Source organism: Bombus pascuorum, chromosome 13 (assembly GCF_905332965.1).
Source record: "Bombus pascuorum chromosome 13, iyBomPasc1.1, whole genome shotgun sequence".
Lineage (NCBI taxonomy): Eukaryota > Metazoa > Arthropoda > Insecta > Hymenoptera > Apidae > Bombus > Bombus pascuorum.
This window is the reverse complement of record NC_083500.1, coordinates 9,423,489-9,438,007: the sequence shown is the minus strand read 5'-3', so window position 1 is coordinate 9,438,007 and position 14,519 is coordinate 9,423,489. Positions and strand designations below refer to the sequence as shown.

The window sequence follows — 14,519 nt, the reverse complement described above, 5'->3', positions numbered from 1 at the left end:
TAAGAAACATAAGAGAATTTTTACTGTTTTCTCTTCATTCTTGGACAGATACATTGATCAACGATTTGAAAATGAACAGGCATTTTTTTCTTGTAGACACTTTCGACGTTTGACAGGCTGGTTATCCTTAGAAATAAAATTCTACTTATCGTTGTGCATTCATCGTTCAACACACTTGGATAAATTTTTGTTAAGCGTCGTTCTTCGTCCATCACTCGATCCAATGAAATCGTTTAAAATTAAACAGAAAAATTCCCATCTCGTGTGATAAAATAGCAAAAATTCGGTGATACTTGAAAAATAATCAATGATCGTTGTTAGAATTGAAAACATTCAATTATATCCATACTTTTTCAAAAAATAGGATTTTTATAATAAATCTGTGTATATTAATTCGTATAAATACGTTGATTAGAAAAGAAACGAACGAGAACTGTTGTTTTTTTCCTCCTGAAGTGATCATTGTTGCCGTCTTTCTGGACCATTTGTCGAACATCTGTTGCTTCTCTCTCTCTTTTTTTTTGCATTTTCTTTTTAAAGAACAATAAATCCGTATCGTTTCGCCGTGTACCTAAGTGCGAAAATCCACGTGTGCTGCGTGTACTACTGGTAGTAATAATAATCAAAGATAATCGCTATTTGTAATTAAAAAGCTGCTTCTCATTAGCGCTGCGTCGCTGCTCCTCTCGTTACAAAGTAACTACGAATCATTTAATCGTTACATCGAATGTATCGGTATCATTTACAGCCTAAAATACTGAGCAAAGAACGAATAGATCTGTGATCGATGATCCTCGATCGAGCCTCCCCTCTTCCCCAATCACATTCGGAATTTACCTCTCACAATCCATTCTTTCTTTCACATTCATTCCTTACAATTTTAATATATGCGTACTTTCTTTCGAAAATTTCGATTTTCATATTTAGTTACTTTCATTTAATTTCAATGGCGTTTCCTTTTGTTGCTCGATAATTAATTCAAATATTGCTTTGAATTAAATTCAATATTTAATATATTCACTCGAAGTGATATGTAATTTCGATCATCTATGTTCCGGTTTTTTTTTTTTTTTTTTTTAGATCGATGCTTTATTCTGACTGGAAAAATATAATTTATTACTCATTTTTTTCGTCAGACTGTTAAATAATTCGAGATCAGTTTCCAATTATTGTCAACGGTCATACCAATCGATAATCGAACCATAACACCTTCGTTAACAACGTAACATCGAAGAAAATCGTGATCAGAGTTCGATCAGCGTGGAAAACGATTTATACGGGGATGATCGGGGATCATCGATCATCGCTTTTCACCCTTATCACTGCGTGATAAATCGCCGGAGGGGGTGAAAAAAGTAAACTCGGGAGGTCGAGAACGAAAAGAGAGGAAGAGAAACCAACGTACGCTTAGGAGCATTAATTAATTCGAGATATCTTGTAAAAAATTTTTTTACAACGTGTATACGCATAGACATAGACGCACGCATGATTGCTCAGTGTATATACGTACACACGCACGTGTATGTATAACATGTAGGTATATATATATATAATTTATATACCGTTATTGCGCAGGCAATTGTTCATTCATTAGACTTTTTTTTGTCATTTTCTTTTCTCTCTTTTTTCTTTTTAGTCGTTTTACCATTTTTATACCCGTCGGTATATATTACTATATTTTCCTCGCCTCTTCCCCCGTCGCGCTTGCGTTTTCATCCCTACGTTTATGGCAATAATAATATCAATAATATAATTATAATATAATAATAATATAACAATAATAATAATAACCGTAATAATAATCATAATAATAGTAAGAATATTAGTCATTATCTAAATTCTCTCCGTATTAATTTTCCCGTTTTCTCTTTCGCTTGCCTCGTGTGTACTTTTTCCCTCTTTAATTGTTTCATTTATTTATTTATTAATTTATTTTTTTTTTGGTTGTCTGTATAAAGGACATTGTAGTTTTACTTCGTAGGTGGCACTCAGAATTGCATTTTAATTATTTAATTATCTTTTGTATTTCTTTTATTACTCACGCAATATCTAATTGTTCGTCATGGGTCGTCCAGCCATTTTGTAATTCGCCCCCGACAATGCCCTTGCTTTTATTTAACTTAAACACGTATATCTCCCGAAGATCGCAACACTATGTTTCCCTTTTTTATTTGACGCAATTTTTATCATCCCCTGCTGCTTTCTTTTAATTTCATCGTATAATCTTATTTTTTAAACATCGCTTATAAGCAATAAAAAAAGAAGGTGCTCTCAGTCGATATTAATCTTAATTTTGAACTTAGCTACGTGTATTTATCTTGACGCGAAGGACTCCGAAAATTTAAGAAACTTTCTCTCTCTCTTTCTCTCTCCACGAGCTGCACATTATAATTTCTCCTTTAATTATTTTTGTATATCTTTAAACATTATTTTTCGTCTTACTTTATGAACATCGATCTTCTGCCTGTTATCTTGTACTTTCATTTTATTTCTTTTAATTCTTCTTTAATTCCCCTCAGTGTTCGTTTCTTTTATTCTTCTTCACGATGTTATCGAGTAACGAAAGAGAACTCTCCACGTGCAAAACAAAAAAGCATCGCTTCCGGAGGGGAATACATAGTAATTTGTGTATCTGTGTATGTGTGTAGATGCGAATGTGTATATCGATTAACTCGATTAAAAAATTGCTCAAAGGAAATGTAGCGTTAATACGGGGTAGAAACCTCGAAGGCAAGTTCACGTTTCAACGGTAGGATTAAATGTGTCGATACCACGGAATAATTGCGTCTATGTAATATGTACCTGTGTATGTGTATTTGTGTCTTTGTGTATGTACGTGTATAGCTTTCTGAAACGCCGCTCGTGCTTTCCATTCTCACTCTTTCTTCTCGTCTTTTCGCTCTTTCAAACTTAAAAACTTCTTGTACCACGACGATATTGCTGTGCGCTTGCCAATCGATTTTCTCTTAATCATTCCACGCTCGAAAATTTATCGACAACGTTGCGGTAACCCGGTTAAACTAGTTGGAGAAAATATTTAGAAAAAATAAATAAGTCGCTTTTCAACGAAAATTTTGTAAAAATTGTGTCTGTATAGGTGTCGTTTTCTTAATAGGTGATATTAATCAGAAAAGAACGAGCAAAAATATCTTTTTTCCTTGAAGTGAATGTACATATACATATAAATGATCAAGTGCAATAATAGATACAGTGCTTTGCTTATAATACTGAAGTCACTAATCATTCATAATAATGCCTCGCGATTAGTAACGCAGTGTATAATAAAAAGCTTGAAAGAAACCGAAAATGTTACATTACGTGAAGATTCTACTTAAAATATTAAACACACAGATTTAATACAAGTAGAAAAATAAGCGATCGAACGAACGAAGAAACTCTTAGGCTTGTGCATATGAAGTACTGCCTTTTTAATTGAAATAATTTAATTGAAATAATTTATTTGAAAAATGTGTTGAAAATAATTTCCATGTGTTTTGTTCAGTATACTTTTTCAACGATTAATTAGTTTCATTAAAAATCTTGTTATAAACCTGAAAATAGATTTATTTCTAAATGAAAACTCACATGAAAGAATAACACGAACATTTTGATCATTTATGCTGACCAGTAACGAGGTTACGACTTTTAATTACAAATCTTCTTAACATTAAATACACTTAATCTATATCAAATATCTTCTTCTTTAATATATTTGATAATTGTCATTAAACAAAATATATTTCCACAAGTCCGTCAAAGTCAAATTTAAACGAAACAAAGTTTCATATGCACCCACCTAATAGAGTGTTATTACTATTCACCAACACTCGTCAAAAATCGAATTTGACGAATCACAAATTGCCAAGCTCAACGACACAGTATCCAAAATTATCTAGTTACTCCATAAAAGAAGTACATGAAACTAACTCCAATCAACAAATCAAAACCAAAGGAATCTCCAGGAGAAAATCGATTGGCGGACGCGTATTCTATCCTGGCGCCACATTTTCTAGATCCTCCAAAAGGGAACGGAAGGAGTCCACAGCCATCCGAATGAATCATTAGAATCATTATGTTGTCGATTGCTCAACAACGCGTCGCGTTTCAGTCGTAAGCGAGCTGCAATTACTTCAAAAAGGAAGGGGAAACCTTGGCCTTAACTACCGTGATCCTGGTCGAGTTCATCCAACGATTCTAATCTCGCGATCGGCGCCTCGTTTATCGTGAATTCCCAGGAGATGTCTTCGCTCGTTTGCCTCGAGGACTCTTGTCGTTGTCCAGACGCTTGACCTATGCCATCCTCTCGAGTAAGTTGCCTGCCATCTGAACGTTGACTACTTGCTAAATCGGTGGAACCACGATGGTTCGTTGGTTCTTTTCGAGACTCGCTGCTTCGAGGACGTTGAGAGCTTCCTCGATCCGATACGGACACCACGCAGCTCCACGGATCGTCCCCTTCCGGTTCTGAACGCTTGTTGAACGAACTGTACCTGACGAATTAATTGCGAGATTAAGGCGAGAGAATATTAAAAAAGGAGCAGTGCATGGAATTTATAATTGAATTAGAGAATTGTTTAGAATATTCGATATCAAACATTCTTAATACTTTGTAATCGAGAGAAAAATGTAATTTTTGTCGACTTACCCACTCCTGAACTCTCCTCTCCTAAATGCAGCAGGTTGACTATGCCATCCGTGCGGCAGATGTGCCTGTTGTGTGGGTGGTGGCACGGCTAGATCGACGGGTTGGCTCTGTGATCTTGTGGGTGCTGTTCTCAACGCTGTCTGCAGGGCCGTCGCCAGGGCGGAACTATCCGACGTGACTGTCAATCGTGACGTACCCGAGGACGTTGACGCTGGAGGCTCCTTCGTTGGAGGTCTACTGCAGATGGAAATTAAGGAAAGAATTAATTCGTTTTAATCGAGATTTACTAGCGGCCGCTGGCGTCCGCTATGAATAGCAGCGAAATATACTTGAAGCACGTGATTTATGTACAAAGGGATTCGGTTAGGCCTCTAATTCCTCTAAGTGTCCCGAACAGTGTCGCAAGTCTGCCTGATTGGGACTCCTATACAAAAATTCGCGATTAATCTGACATCGACATTATTTAATTTATATTTCTACGGAACGTGGTCTGTATCGATCAGCTCCATCTCCTCGTTCCTTGGTACGCTAGTGTTCAAAAGGAGCACGAGTCTTGAATTCAGTGCTAAAAGGTATACGGTAGAATCTCGATAGTTCTGGGAAGAAACTAGTGATTCAGATTTGGATTCTTTGGCTTTTTTATTGCGAAGACACCTTACGACGAATGGCTCGAAGATACTGATCGCGTTTCCAGGACTATAGTTAATTTTTCTCAAGACAAGATTGAATTTAACCTGTTAATTGGGAACATCTTGAGACTATCGAGACTGTACTGCACTTTTCTAAATGGAAACTAGCAAAACATACGTATGCTTGTGCACTAATGAAAACATATGCCCTACGTAGTGGCGATTCATACTCGCGGGAATCAGCTACATATTGAATCTCTTACCTCTGTCCATCGTGATAGGATATTTTTAAATTGCTATGAAGGCAAGTTCTGTTAAGGTGTACAAAGAGTGGTAGTGTCGTGTGGATTACTATAATGTAGACGAATTGAAAACTAGATTTTTTTCCGTAGAAAATTTTAGACACCTTTACATAAAACTACAAACATTCGTGTTTGATATTAAAATTTAATATTTTAGAAAGTATTTTGTGACAAATTTGAGAATATCTTCCTATCTTAATAGTAATAAAATCTTTTTGGAATTAATATCAAATTTTTCGATCTCCTAAGTGCGTATCTTCTTACAAAAGTTTATACACGCAACACATACAATATTAATGTTTGATATTGAAGATCAATATATGGACCAATTTGGAAATATCTACTGACAAACTATGTATATGTATAATTTATGATTTTTTAAAATGTGTATTTTAGTACTAACTGTAAGCATTATTTAAATGTTTGTTCTATCGTGTGGAGAGAAAAGAACAATGGAAAGCTCTATCTAAAACGATGATCTTGGAAATTTTCCTTCAAACAAATTGATAATGCTGTCATGATTAATTTGATGCCGTTAACGAGCAAACGAATCGAGGAAACATGGCCTGACATACCCCGCGTGTTCACCTTCAAGCTTCGAAAACGTGCTACGTCGCAGAATAAATAAAAATCCTCTACGCACGCGTCGTATGAAAGAATGCTCGATCGATATTCTAATTAAGGGGATAGAAAACAAAAAGATAGGCTCAGCAAGTTAAACAAAGAAATCGATCAGAAATATGTAACCTAACGAAAGATCTAGGCACTAATGATCGAGAAAAAAAGAAAGACCATTCTAAGTAGTATTTCAAAATGATTCTTGATTTAAATGTCGATGTCAATTATTCATTCTATTTGATACAACATATTAAAAAACAAATAAAAAAAGTAAAAAATGATCGAAATTACAAGGGCAAAGATTAGTTAGAAGATAAGGAGAAAGAGAGCGGAAATGAGATTATTTAAAGTCACAACGTGACAAGTTTCAACTAGCAACAACTTTCGTAAATGCATTAATGTTTTGCAATAATATAATTATGATACTCCTGCCTCGGTTCTACTTGCGCGACACTGCTCGCAAAAAAAGGGTTTCAAAGAAGAGTATGAGAGAGTATGGTCACCTTCGGAACTTGTCCAACCTTTCCAAAATAAAAGACGTCGAAATCAAATGCAACTGATCCAGGGATTTCGAAAGAAAGCTTTCCAAGAATAAAAATATCGATTACTTCCTAGGAAAAACAGAATCAGTTTCTACTTGAAAAAAAGAAGAAAGAGAGAAGATAGAAAGAGAAAGAGAGAGAGAGAGAGAGAGAGAGAATAATGGTTTAAAGAGAGAACAATTTATCTACGGTCCTGATAATCGATGCCGCGACTTCGAACGTTTCCAACCACGTCGATTTGAATTGAAAGAAAGATAGAAAAGAGAAAGAGAAGACACATGTTACATCTGCTGTGACGAACAGTAAAAGAATACGGTAACATGTGAAAAAGATGGCGGCTCCTTGAAATTTTAAGATAAAAATAAGGTATGTTTTGAGATATCAAATATTCATAAAGACATTGATAAAGAATAAAAAACCTAAACTTCAGGCATTTTTTAAATATAGTAATATACCGACAAAGATTGGAGGCACTCTGCATATGTAGTATAAATTCTCTAACTTTAATAATTAGACATCAATCTTTTTACCATGTTACTGTGCGAACGATAGGATTTCTAATTTACCGAATTGAATCGCGAACACTCACCTAAACAAACTGTGAGACGTGCTAGGCTGAAGCTTTCCATTTCCATTGTTCGACGGCGGACCTGTCGGCGGTTGCGGTTCACTGGCCGATCGTTGGACCAATGCCGGAGCTCTACTACTTTTCGACAGCCCGGCCGAGGTGGTTCCAGGCATCATCTCGATGCTGGAACTTTCCCTCGATGAATTGAGCGTCTGTTGTAGCAGATTCAAAATCAATCTGATGTCCTCACCCATAGAATGCTCCAGTGAGGTCACTTGTCGCGATAGTTGGTCTATTCTCGCGTTTATTTCTTCTACAGGCCGGCCTGGTCCACTTTGAAAGTCACCTAGAATTAGAAATAATCGGATAAAAAATCTGTTCAACTGGAACTTGAGAAATTTAGTTCGATAGTTTGAGTTAGTTTTGCTATTTCTTTCGAATATTATTTTAGAATTGTATTTCATCTCAAAATAGTTTTAATTGATGTTAGGCGTGTACCTATTAATTCGGTACCTTTAGATTTAGCAAATTTTTAATTCAAATATTTGTCTGTCTTACGTTTCGAAGAATTTTGTAAAAGTGTCATCTGTGTTTATATGTAAAAAGTTCGTATACATTGGTACGATGTAGATGTCTCTATGATAAATTTAATATTTCGAGATTCATAGATAAAATTTCAATTTAGTTTAAGGGGCACCTTTCTATGCGACCTCTTCAATATCTATTTTTCATTTCTCAGCAATTTTCGGAAAAGTCTCCTCACGTACATGACAAACACATATTCACGAGCAAAGGTGGCAACATTCGATCGTGATACAATACACAAACGACGGGGAATGAAACATGGAAACACAATTCCACGCACCATGAGATTGTGGATGTTGTGGTGGCGATGGCGTGGTATAGTGACTGGATGTCGTCGAGGTTGGATGCACAGCGTTTTGGCTGAGGCAGCTTTCACCGGCAGCTGAGCTTCTCCGTGTTGGTTTCGTCAACGGCGTGGTCACTGGATAAACCCAGGCACAGAAGTATCAGTACCACGATCCGGGAAGTCAGACACGAGCCTTCCTAATCTCTAAAAGTGTCTTTTATCTCCAAAGAAAAGAGGGGAAACAGAAGGAGGAGACAGATAGGCAGAGAGCCACAGAGGAAGAGAGAGAGAAAAAAACTGAGAAAGAGCGAGAGAAAAAAAGAGGTCGACAACTCTTGTATAAATTATGTTATTTTCCAGGGACTTAATTGCAATTGTGTCCCAGTTTCTTCAGCATTGGTTCATCGCCAGCTGATTATTGCGAGATAAACATTGTGTGTCTGTTCCGTTGCGACGATTTAGAAAAACTTGGCCAGTCTACTCCGCCAAATGGATACTTACTCTGCTTGGCAAGGTAATCGTGACTCGTCAGTGGTTGAAGATGGATCTTGTGCTGACGTAGGTCCGGTATGCTGCGCTTGAGATGGGTTAGCATGCCTGAACAACCAGGTTTCAAGGTGTTAACGAACTCGGGAATCAAATGCAAACGCAAAGCTTATAAACGCTGCACGCTTAACCCAAACGCCTCTGATTTGCTTAGCTCGAGATGTGATGAGACGAGCTTGATTGATTATGAAAATAAACTAAGATGTTTTAAATAAAAATATTATAGAATACGATTTTTAAGATTTTAGAATGTTCTGGAATAAAAATGTTCTAGAATATAACTTTGGAATGTTTAAAGTAAAAACATCTTAGAAAATAATTTTAGAACAATTTGAAGGCAAAATATTTTACAAAATTTTCCCTCGTCAAGCTCATCTCTTATATCAAAGAAAAGGATAATTCTTTATTATTTTAATTTATATTTAACGTCGTGTTCTATTTACCTTAAATATTAATCATAAAAGAAATATCGCTTCGTAAAACGAAGGAAAAAAGATAATACTGGTGATCTTGAAATCTTAAAAATCTATATTTTGAGTACTTCCATTTCAAGAGAATTCTCTAAAATATATACAAAAATGTTGTATGGTTACAAAATTGTTATGTATATACATGATATGAATATCTACAAAATTATAATTTCAGAGACTTCAAGATCACATTACAGATCATACTACGTCGATCAAAGCGATTGGGCTAAGGGGGATGTTTTAGCGGACAGAAAAAGAGGGAAAGGTAGAAAGAATGGAGGAAATATGTCGGTCGAGTAAAGCTCATGAAAAAATGATCTATGCTACAGAGACGAGATCTTAGAAAAAAAAGTGTCTATGGTGGAATGAAGATCTTTATGAGACACGAACTAGTAGCAATTGAATCAAGATGAATCTGATTAAAACTGTAATTTGGCGATCGTGAAGTGGAAAGGGGGACAGATTTGTAATTTTCAAGAAAGTTTCTATTTTTCATTAGCAAGATTTTATCTAATACAAAGTGAAATTGATGTACGAAAAATTTACTTTAATATTTTATAATTAGACTGCGGATACTTATGACGAAAATATACAACGATGTGTACTTAAAGATATATAAAATATCAAAAATACTACGTTTTATTTAAGTTTCGATACTGTATTTTGCATAAACATTCGCAGTCTATAAAAATTCGGTATCCATAAGGTTTCTTTAAAACTTTCATATTTACAGATTAATTTCATAGAATTTCTAATAAAAGAATGAATTTACTAACGATAAATGAGTGGAAAAGATCTTGAAAATACTAATAAGCTCTTTCAGCAGAATTTTCTTTCTCTCAACACAGTTACTATTCGTGATTAAAGCAAGTGAAAAAAGTGGGTGAAAATTGCACAATTTCCAATCAAGTGTTAGTAAAAAGGAAAAATTCACATCCCACCGCTTCCACTCCAGGACTACTGTATAGTTGGAGGCAACTGCGATTACTGCACTCTGCTATATAAGATTCGGAATTACCTTTACACAATAACGTTGTTAACCGGTCCGGCAAAATCGGTTCTCTTCGGAGATTCTAAGCGGTCCAAACTCGTGTAACGAGTAATAAGTATATAAGATAAATAAAGGAATAAAGGGGCAAGCTGAGCTTCTCAATAAATATATACAACGTTCCGAGAAGTATCTATATCTCTCAAAATATACTTTTTAAATGATAAGCGATAATCGATGTGGCGGGTGTTTGCGAAGCAATGATTCAAAAGTACTTTCCTGAATCATAAGGATCTTCCAACGACCACATGTATAGCAAACGTTCGAAACCGAGTAAATCGTAACAGAAGTCCTTACTCGAATATGTATTAAGAATATTCTATTTATCGTGCAGAGAACAACATTCCTCAGACAGTAAGTAGAGGCAAACAAGAGAAAGAGAGATTTACAGAGAAAGAGTATTACTCCACTCCGATGGGGAAAAATGGAGCAAAAGAGAATCGATCGACCGAATACACGCGATTTTTCTCACCGGTTATGGAGTTCAATGTGGAGCTTCTTTGCTTTGGCTCGTCGAACTCTAGGTTCAATGGTGTCACGTCTTGGCCGGCTTTGTCGGTACTGAACTCCAGAATTCCATGACCACTCCCTTTGTCGCTGTTTTTGATAGCAACGAAGAAATATATGAATTTCAGTGAGAGAAAGCATTTATTTGCTTGTGTGGTTTTGATTGAAAAATTCTTACTAGTCTTCCTGATCACCCTGTAAAGAGTCTTGTCGACCAGTAGGGATAAGATTGGTGCCAGGACCACCGGGTCCTCGACGGTATCTTGGTGGACGGAAAGCGAATCTCCTAGCGTCGACATCGACGTCCGTTGGAGTACTGACGGGAAACCTTGCTGATATTGGATCGACACCAGCCTGTTCCTCCTGTAAATTAACAAGAAATTTCATTAATTTTTCCAAATATGAAGTAAATACAAAATTCTTTCTGTTCTTGTATTTTACGTATTATTAATCAATAAGGAAGAATAGAATATTAGCGATTACAAACGCTGAGTCGGCGTTTGACACTGACCAGCGCACACGTGCGCAGTTTGCGTTAGGTCAGGGAAGAGCTGCGACAAAGACGGATATAACAAAAGATTAAAAATTAATCTTCCATTTAAATTACAGTATCTCAGGATAGGTAAGGGATATCGAGTTAAACTAAAAAGCATTTTAAAATGGAAGCATTATCAATTATGGATAAAAGGATATGTAAATAATACGTACATCTCTCAGATTAAAAGTGATCTCGAGATTCTGGCTAAAGTGATTGGAGAACTCCGGATAAAGAGCCAAAACGTCGAGTAAATCGTCCCTGTGTATCTTGTGCAGGTCACAGTACGTCAACGCACGTACGTTGCAAGACGCTTTGCCGACGGTCGGATATATGCAAGGATTCTCCCCGAATATGTCGTCCTTGGCCAGGATTGCCATCACAACGTCGCCCTTCAATATCTCTATGCTGCCGCGCGATATGAAGTACAGAGACGTTAACACGTCTCCTCGATGAACTAACGTATCACCGGGTGGTGCGTGTGTCGTTTTAAATTTTAATGATAACGCCCTAATTAAAAAAAGAAAGAAAATATTAATCAATTAATTTTTTCATTTTGTTAAACATCTAGCTATATGTATACCTTTGGTGAAAAAAATATCAATACATTAATTAAAACAATAATAGTATTTTAAAAGATATCTAGCTTATGTACCTTAAACAACCAGGACTGGCACCCTCGAAGGCTCTACAGTTGTTTAAAAGATTTCTATTCAAATGAAGACAGATGTCCGCCTGAAGGCACTCGGGGAATCCTTTTAGAACGCTGTTCATGTCGATTCCGTTCGTGTACGTCCAAGCATGTTGAAAGTACTCTTCCAACCGTTGACGAAGCGGATTAGGGATCTGATGGAACTTGATGAACTCTCGAACTCGAAGCATTTGCGTATGGTATCTTGCTGTACCGCTGTAAAGCCTCTGAATGATCGCTGAGACGTTACCGAAGATACTGGCATACATCAAAGCTAGAACGAAGTATAGCCGAGTTAATTTGTCGTACATATATTAGTCACTAATTGAAACGATTACATCATTCTGATCGATACTTACATCCGATTAGCATAACGATTATAGTAAATATCTTCTCGGCATCCGTGTTTGGAGCCACGTTTCCAAAGCCCACTGATGTCAAACTACTAAAGGTGAAATATAGTGCTGTGATATAGCGGCTCTAAAAATGGACAGAGGTAAGAGCTTTAGTCGAAACGATTGATGAAGAACTATTTTCGATTCTAGAATAATAAACGAGCGTTCGAGTCGTTTCGCGTGACATTAGATTAGCCACGAAACGACGTTAAAAAGTTACAGTTTGATGAGTTTATTCACCCTTATACTCGGCCCTCCGGTGTTGTTGTGAAAATAAAACTGATGCGTGTCGTTGGCCAGAATATCGAGCCAACCGACTTTGCTCTTCAGCGTTGGTCTCTCCGCGTTTCCTATGGCATACCTTCAACAAAACGATTCTATCTTTTATCATTTTATCTCCATTTGAATCTATTACAAATTTAGAAATAATATTTCCTTCGCTACAAAATTAATTTCTTTCACAAATTCTTTTCTTCAACTCTTAAAAGAAAAGAAAAACGCAATACGTACGTCAATCTTCTAACTTTAATATCATTTTATGAATAAAAAAGGTATTTTGATATGACATAAATAATAAAATGACATTTCACTGTATCTAGAAAAAAATTGTAAAAAGTATAAAAAAAAAATAATTGATTGGTGAAAGCTAAAAAATGCGACATATCGTGTTCTTCTTTTGTAGTCTTCAGACATAATAATATATTTAAACGCATTTTTAAATTTGTAACATATTATCAAGTAGAAACGCTATGCATCTAGGGATTAATATTTCAAACTTTTTAACGGGAAACTCACCATATACACGCCATCCAATGGGCACTAAGAGCGAAGGTGCCCATCAAAAGGAGTAAAACCGCAGCTCCATATTCGCTATACCTGTCGATTTTCCTGGCTACTCTGACGAGTCGCAGAAGACGAGCAGTCTTCAATAGTCCTATCAACGTGGTCGTCTGTAAAGAACACGTCACACTTTGTCGATCTCACGCTCGGCCGTACGACACTCTTGGTTCTTTGCTCGAGTTTTCCGTCGAAGCTAAAGTGAACTGACTTTGGCCATCAGTCGAATATCAGTCACGAAGAGTACCAATTTCATGATAATTTCATTACGGACGTTTCAATAGGATTGCGTTTGGAATTTCACCCAATTCTTTCAAACGTGATTACGTTTAATGCTGGATATTAAATTTTTATTTTTATTTTCTAGCACTTTTGAAGAACGAATTCGTATCGCTACAAGCAATGGAATCATGTGAATAAATTAATTCTGTGCATAGACTGAGAAGAACACTGGAAAATATAGCACATAAATAGAAATCTGTTTCACTCTTTCTAAGTATTATACGTAACCAACCTGTGGATGTTTACATAATTTATTTCTACGAATGTAAATAAATTGAACTTCTTGTTTCGCCTATATAGCTACTAATTATCACGATAAGTATTTTATTTTGGCCTTTTTATATATTTTTGTATATTATATTTTGCAGTCTTGAATTTATAACAATTGTTTTAACTCAAATATTTTCTATAGGTTTACCCATTATGTATATTTTATACATTCTTATATGCATAAATTTTCCATGTATCATAAATATAAAAACATTCGCAGTCTCCTTGCATATTTCATATTTTAGATACACTATCTTGGTTGAATGCAGTGACCCGATAAAAAATGTAACGCTAGATAGAAACGTAATAAATAATTGATCTGGCCTGGATATACAGACGTTCTAGACTAACAATAAGCATTCCACGTAATCAGGTTTTTATCGAACGGTTTTCCCTTGGTTGCAGCAACGCCAAAGTCAGTTTGACAGTCTGAGTTATGGCTTTAACCGTAGTTCTTACGAGGAATCTCTAGTACGCCGACTGTCGTCCTCGAGTTCGATCGATCGAGACGTCGGTCACTTTTAGGTCAGCCAGAAGCTTTGCAATACTTAACATCCTCTTTTCATTTTTCAGGAATATTTAATCTTCATAAGAAAAAAAGAGCGAAATAAAGAAAAAAAAGTTTTCTTCGTTTCATTTTAATCTCTCATTTAGACAAAAAGAAATTGGAACATTTTTGTATGTGTCAAAGAGGCGAAGAAATTGCAGAAATTTCAACTGACTTTCGAGCAGATAGTCTCGTCCATTGCATTTCCAAGGCAAT

At 35.9% G+C, this 14,519-nt stretch overlaps 1 protein-coding gene across 10 annotated transcripts in view; it reads right to left on the bottom strand.

The window, feature by feature from the left end:
• The window catches only part of LOC132913809 (potassium voltage-gated channel subfamily H member 6), a 142,060-nt gene continuing 127,541 nt past the window's right edge, over positions 1 to 14,519 (bottom strand). For 3 of the 10 annotated variants that reach the window (XM_060972380.1, XM_060972382.1, XM_060972383.1), the window contains 13 exons: positions 13,163 to 13,317; positions 12,608 to 12,728; positions 12,332 to 12,452; positions 11,937 to 12,246; positions 11,455 to 11,791; positions 10,925 to 11,109; positions 10,712 to 10,836; positions 8,677 to 8,772; positions 8,170 to 8,310; positions 7,326 to 7,650; positions 6,698 to 6,775; positions 4,646 to 4,882; positions 1 to 4,490 (listed from right to left, as the gene is read on the bottom strand). In XM_060972380.1, coding sequence (XP_060828363.1) covers positions 4,157 to 4,490; positions 4,646 to 4,882; positions 6,698 to 6,775; positions 7,326 to 7,650; positions 8,170 to 8,310; positions 8,677 to 8,772; positions 10,712 to 10,836; positions 10,925 to 11,109; positions 11,455 to 11,791; positions 11,937 to 12,246; positions 12,332 to 12,452; positions 12,608 to 12,728; positions 13,163 to 13,317 — 2,565 coding nt within the window. In that variant the 3' untranslated portion in view covers positions 1 to 4,156. The remainder of the gene's footprint in view (positions 4,491 to 4,645; positions 4,883 to 6,697; positions 6,776 to 7,325; positions 7,651 to 8,169; positions 8,311 to 8,676; positions 8,773 to 10,711; positions 10,837 to 10,924; positions 11,110 to 11,454; positions 11,792 to 11,936; positions 12,247 to 12,331; positions 12,453 to 12,607; positions 12,729 to 13,162; positions 13,318 to 14,519) is intronic. The other 7 variants (XM_060972385.1, XM_060972387.1, XM_060972381.1 and 4 more) reach the window with 6 other exon arrangements.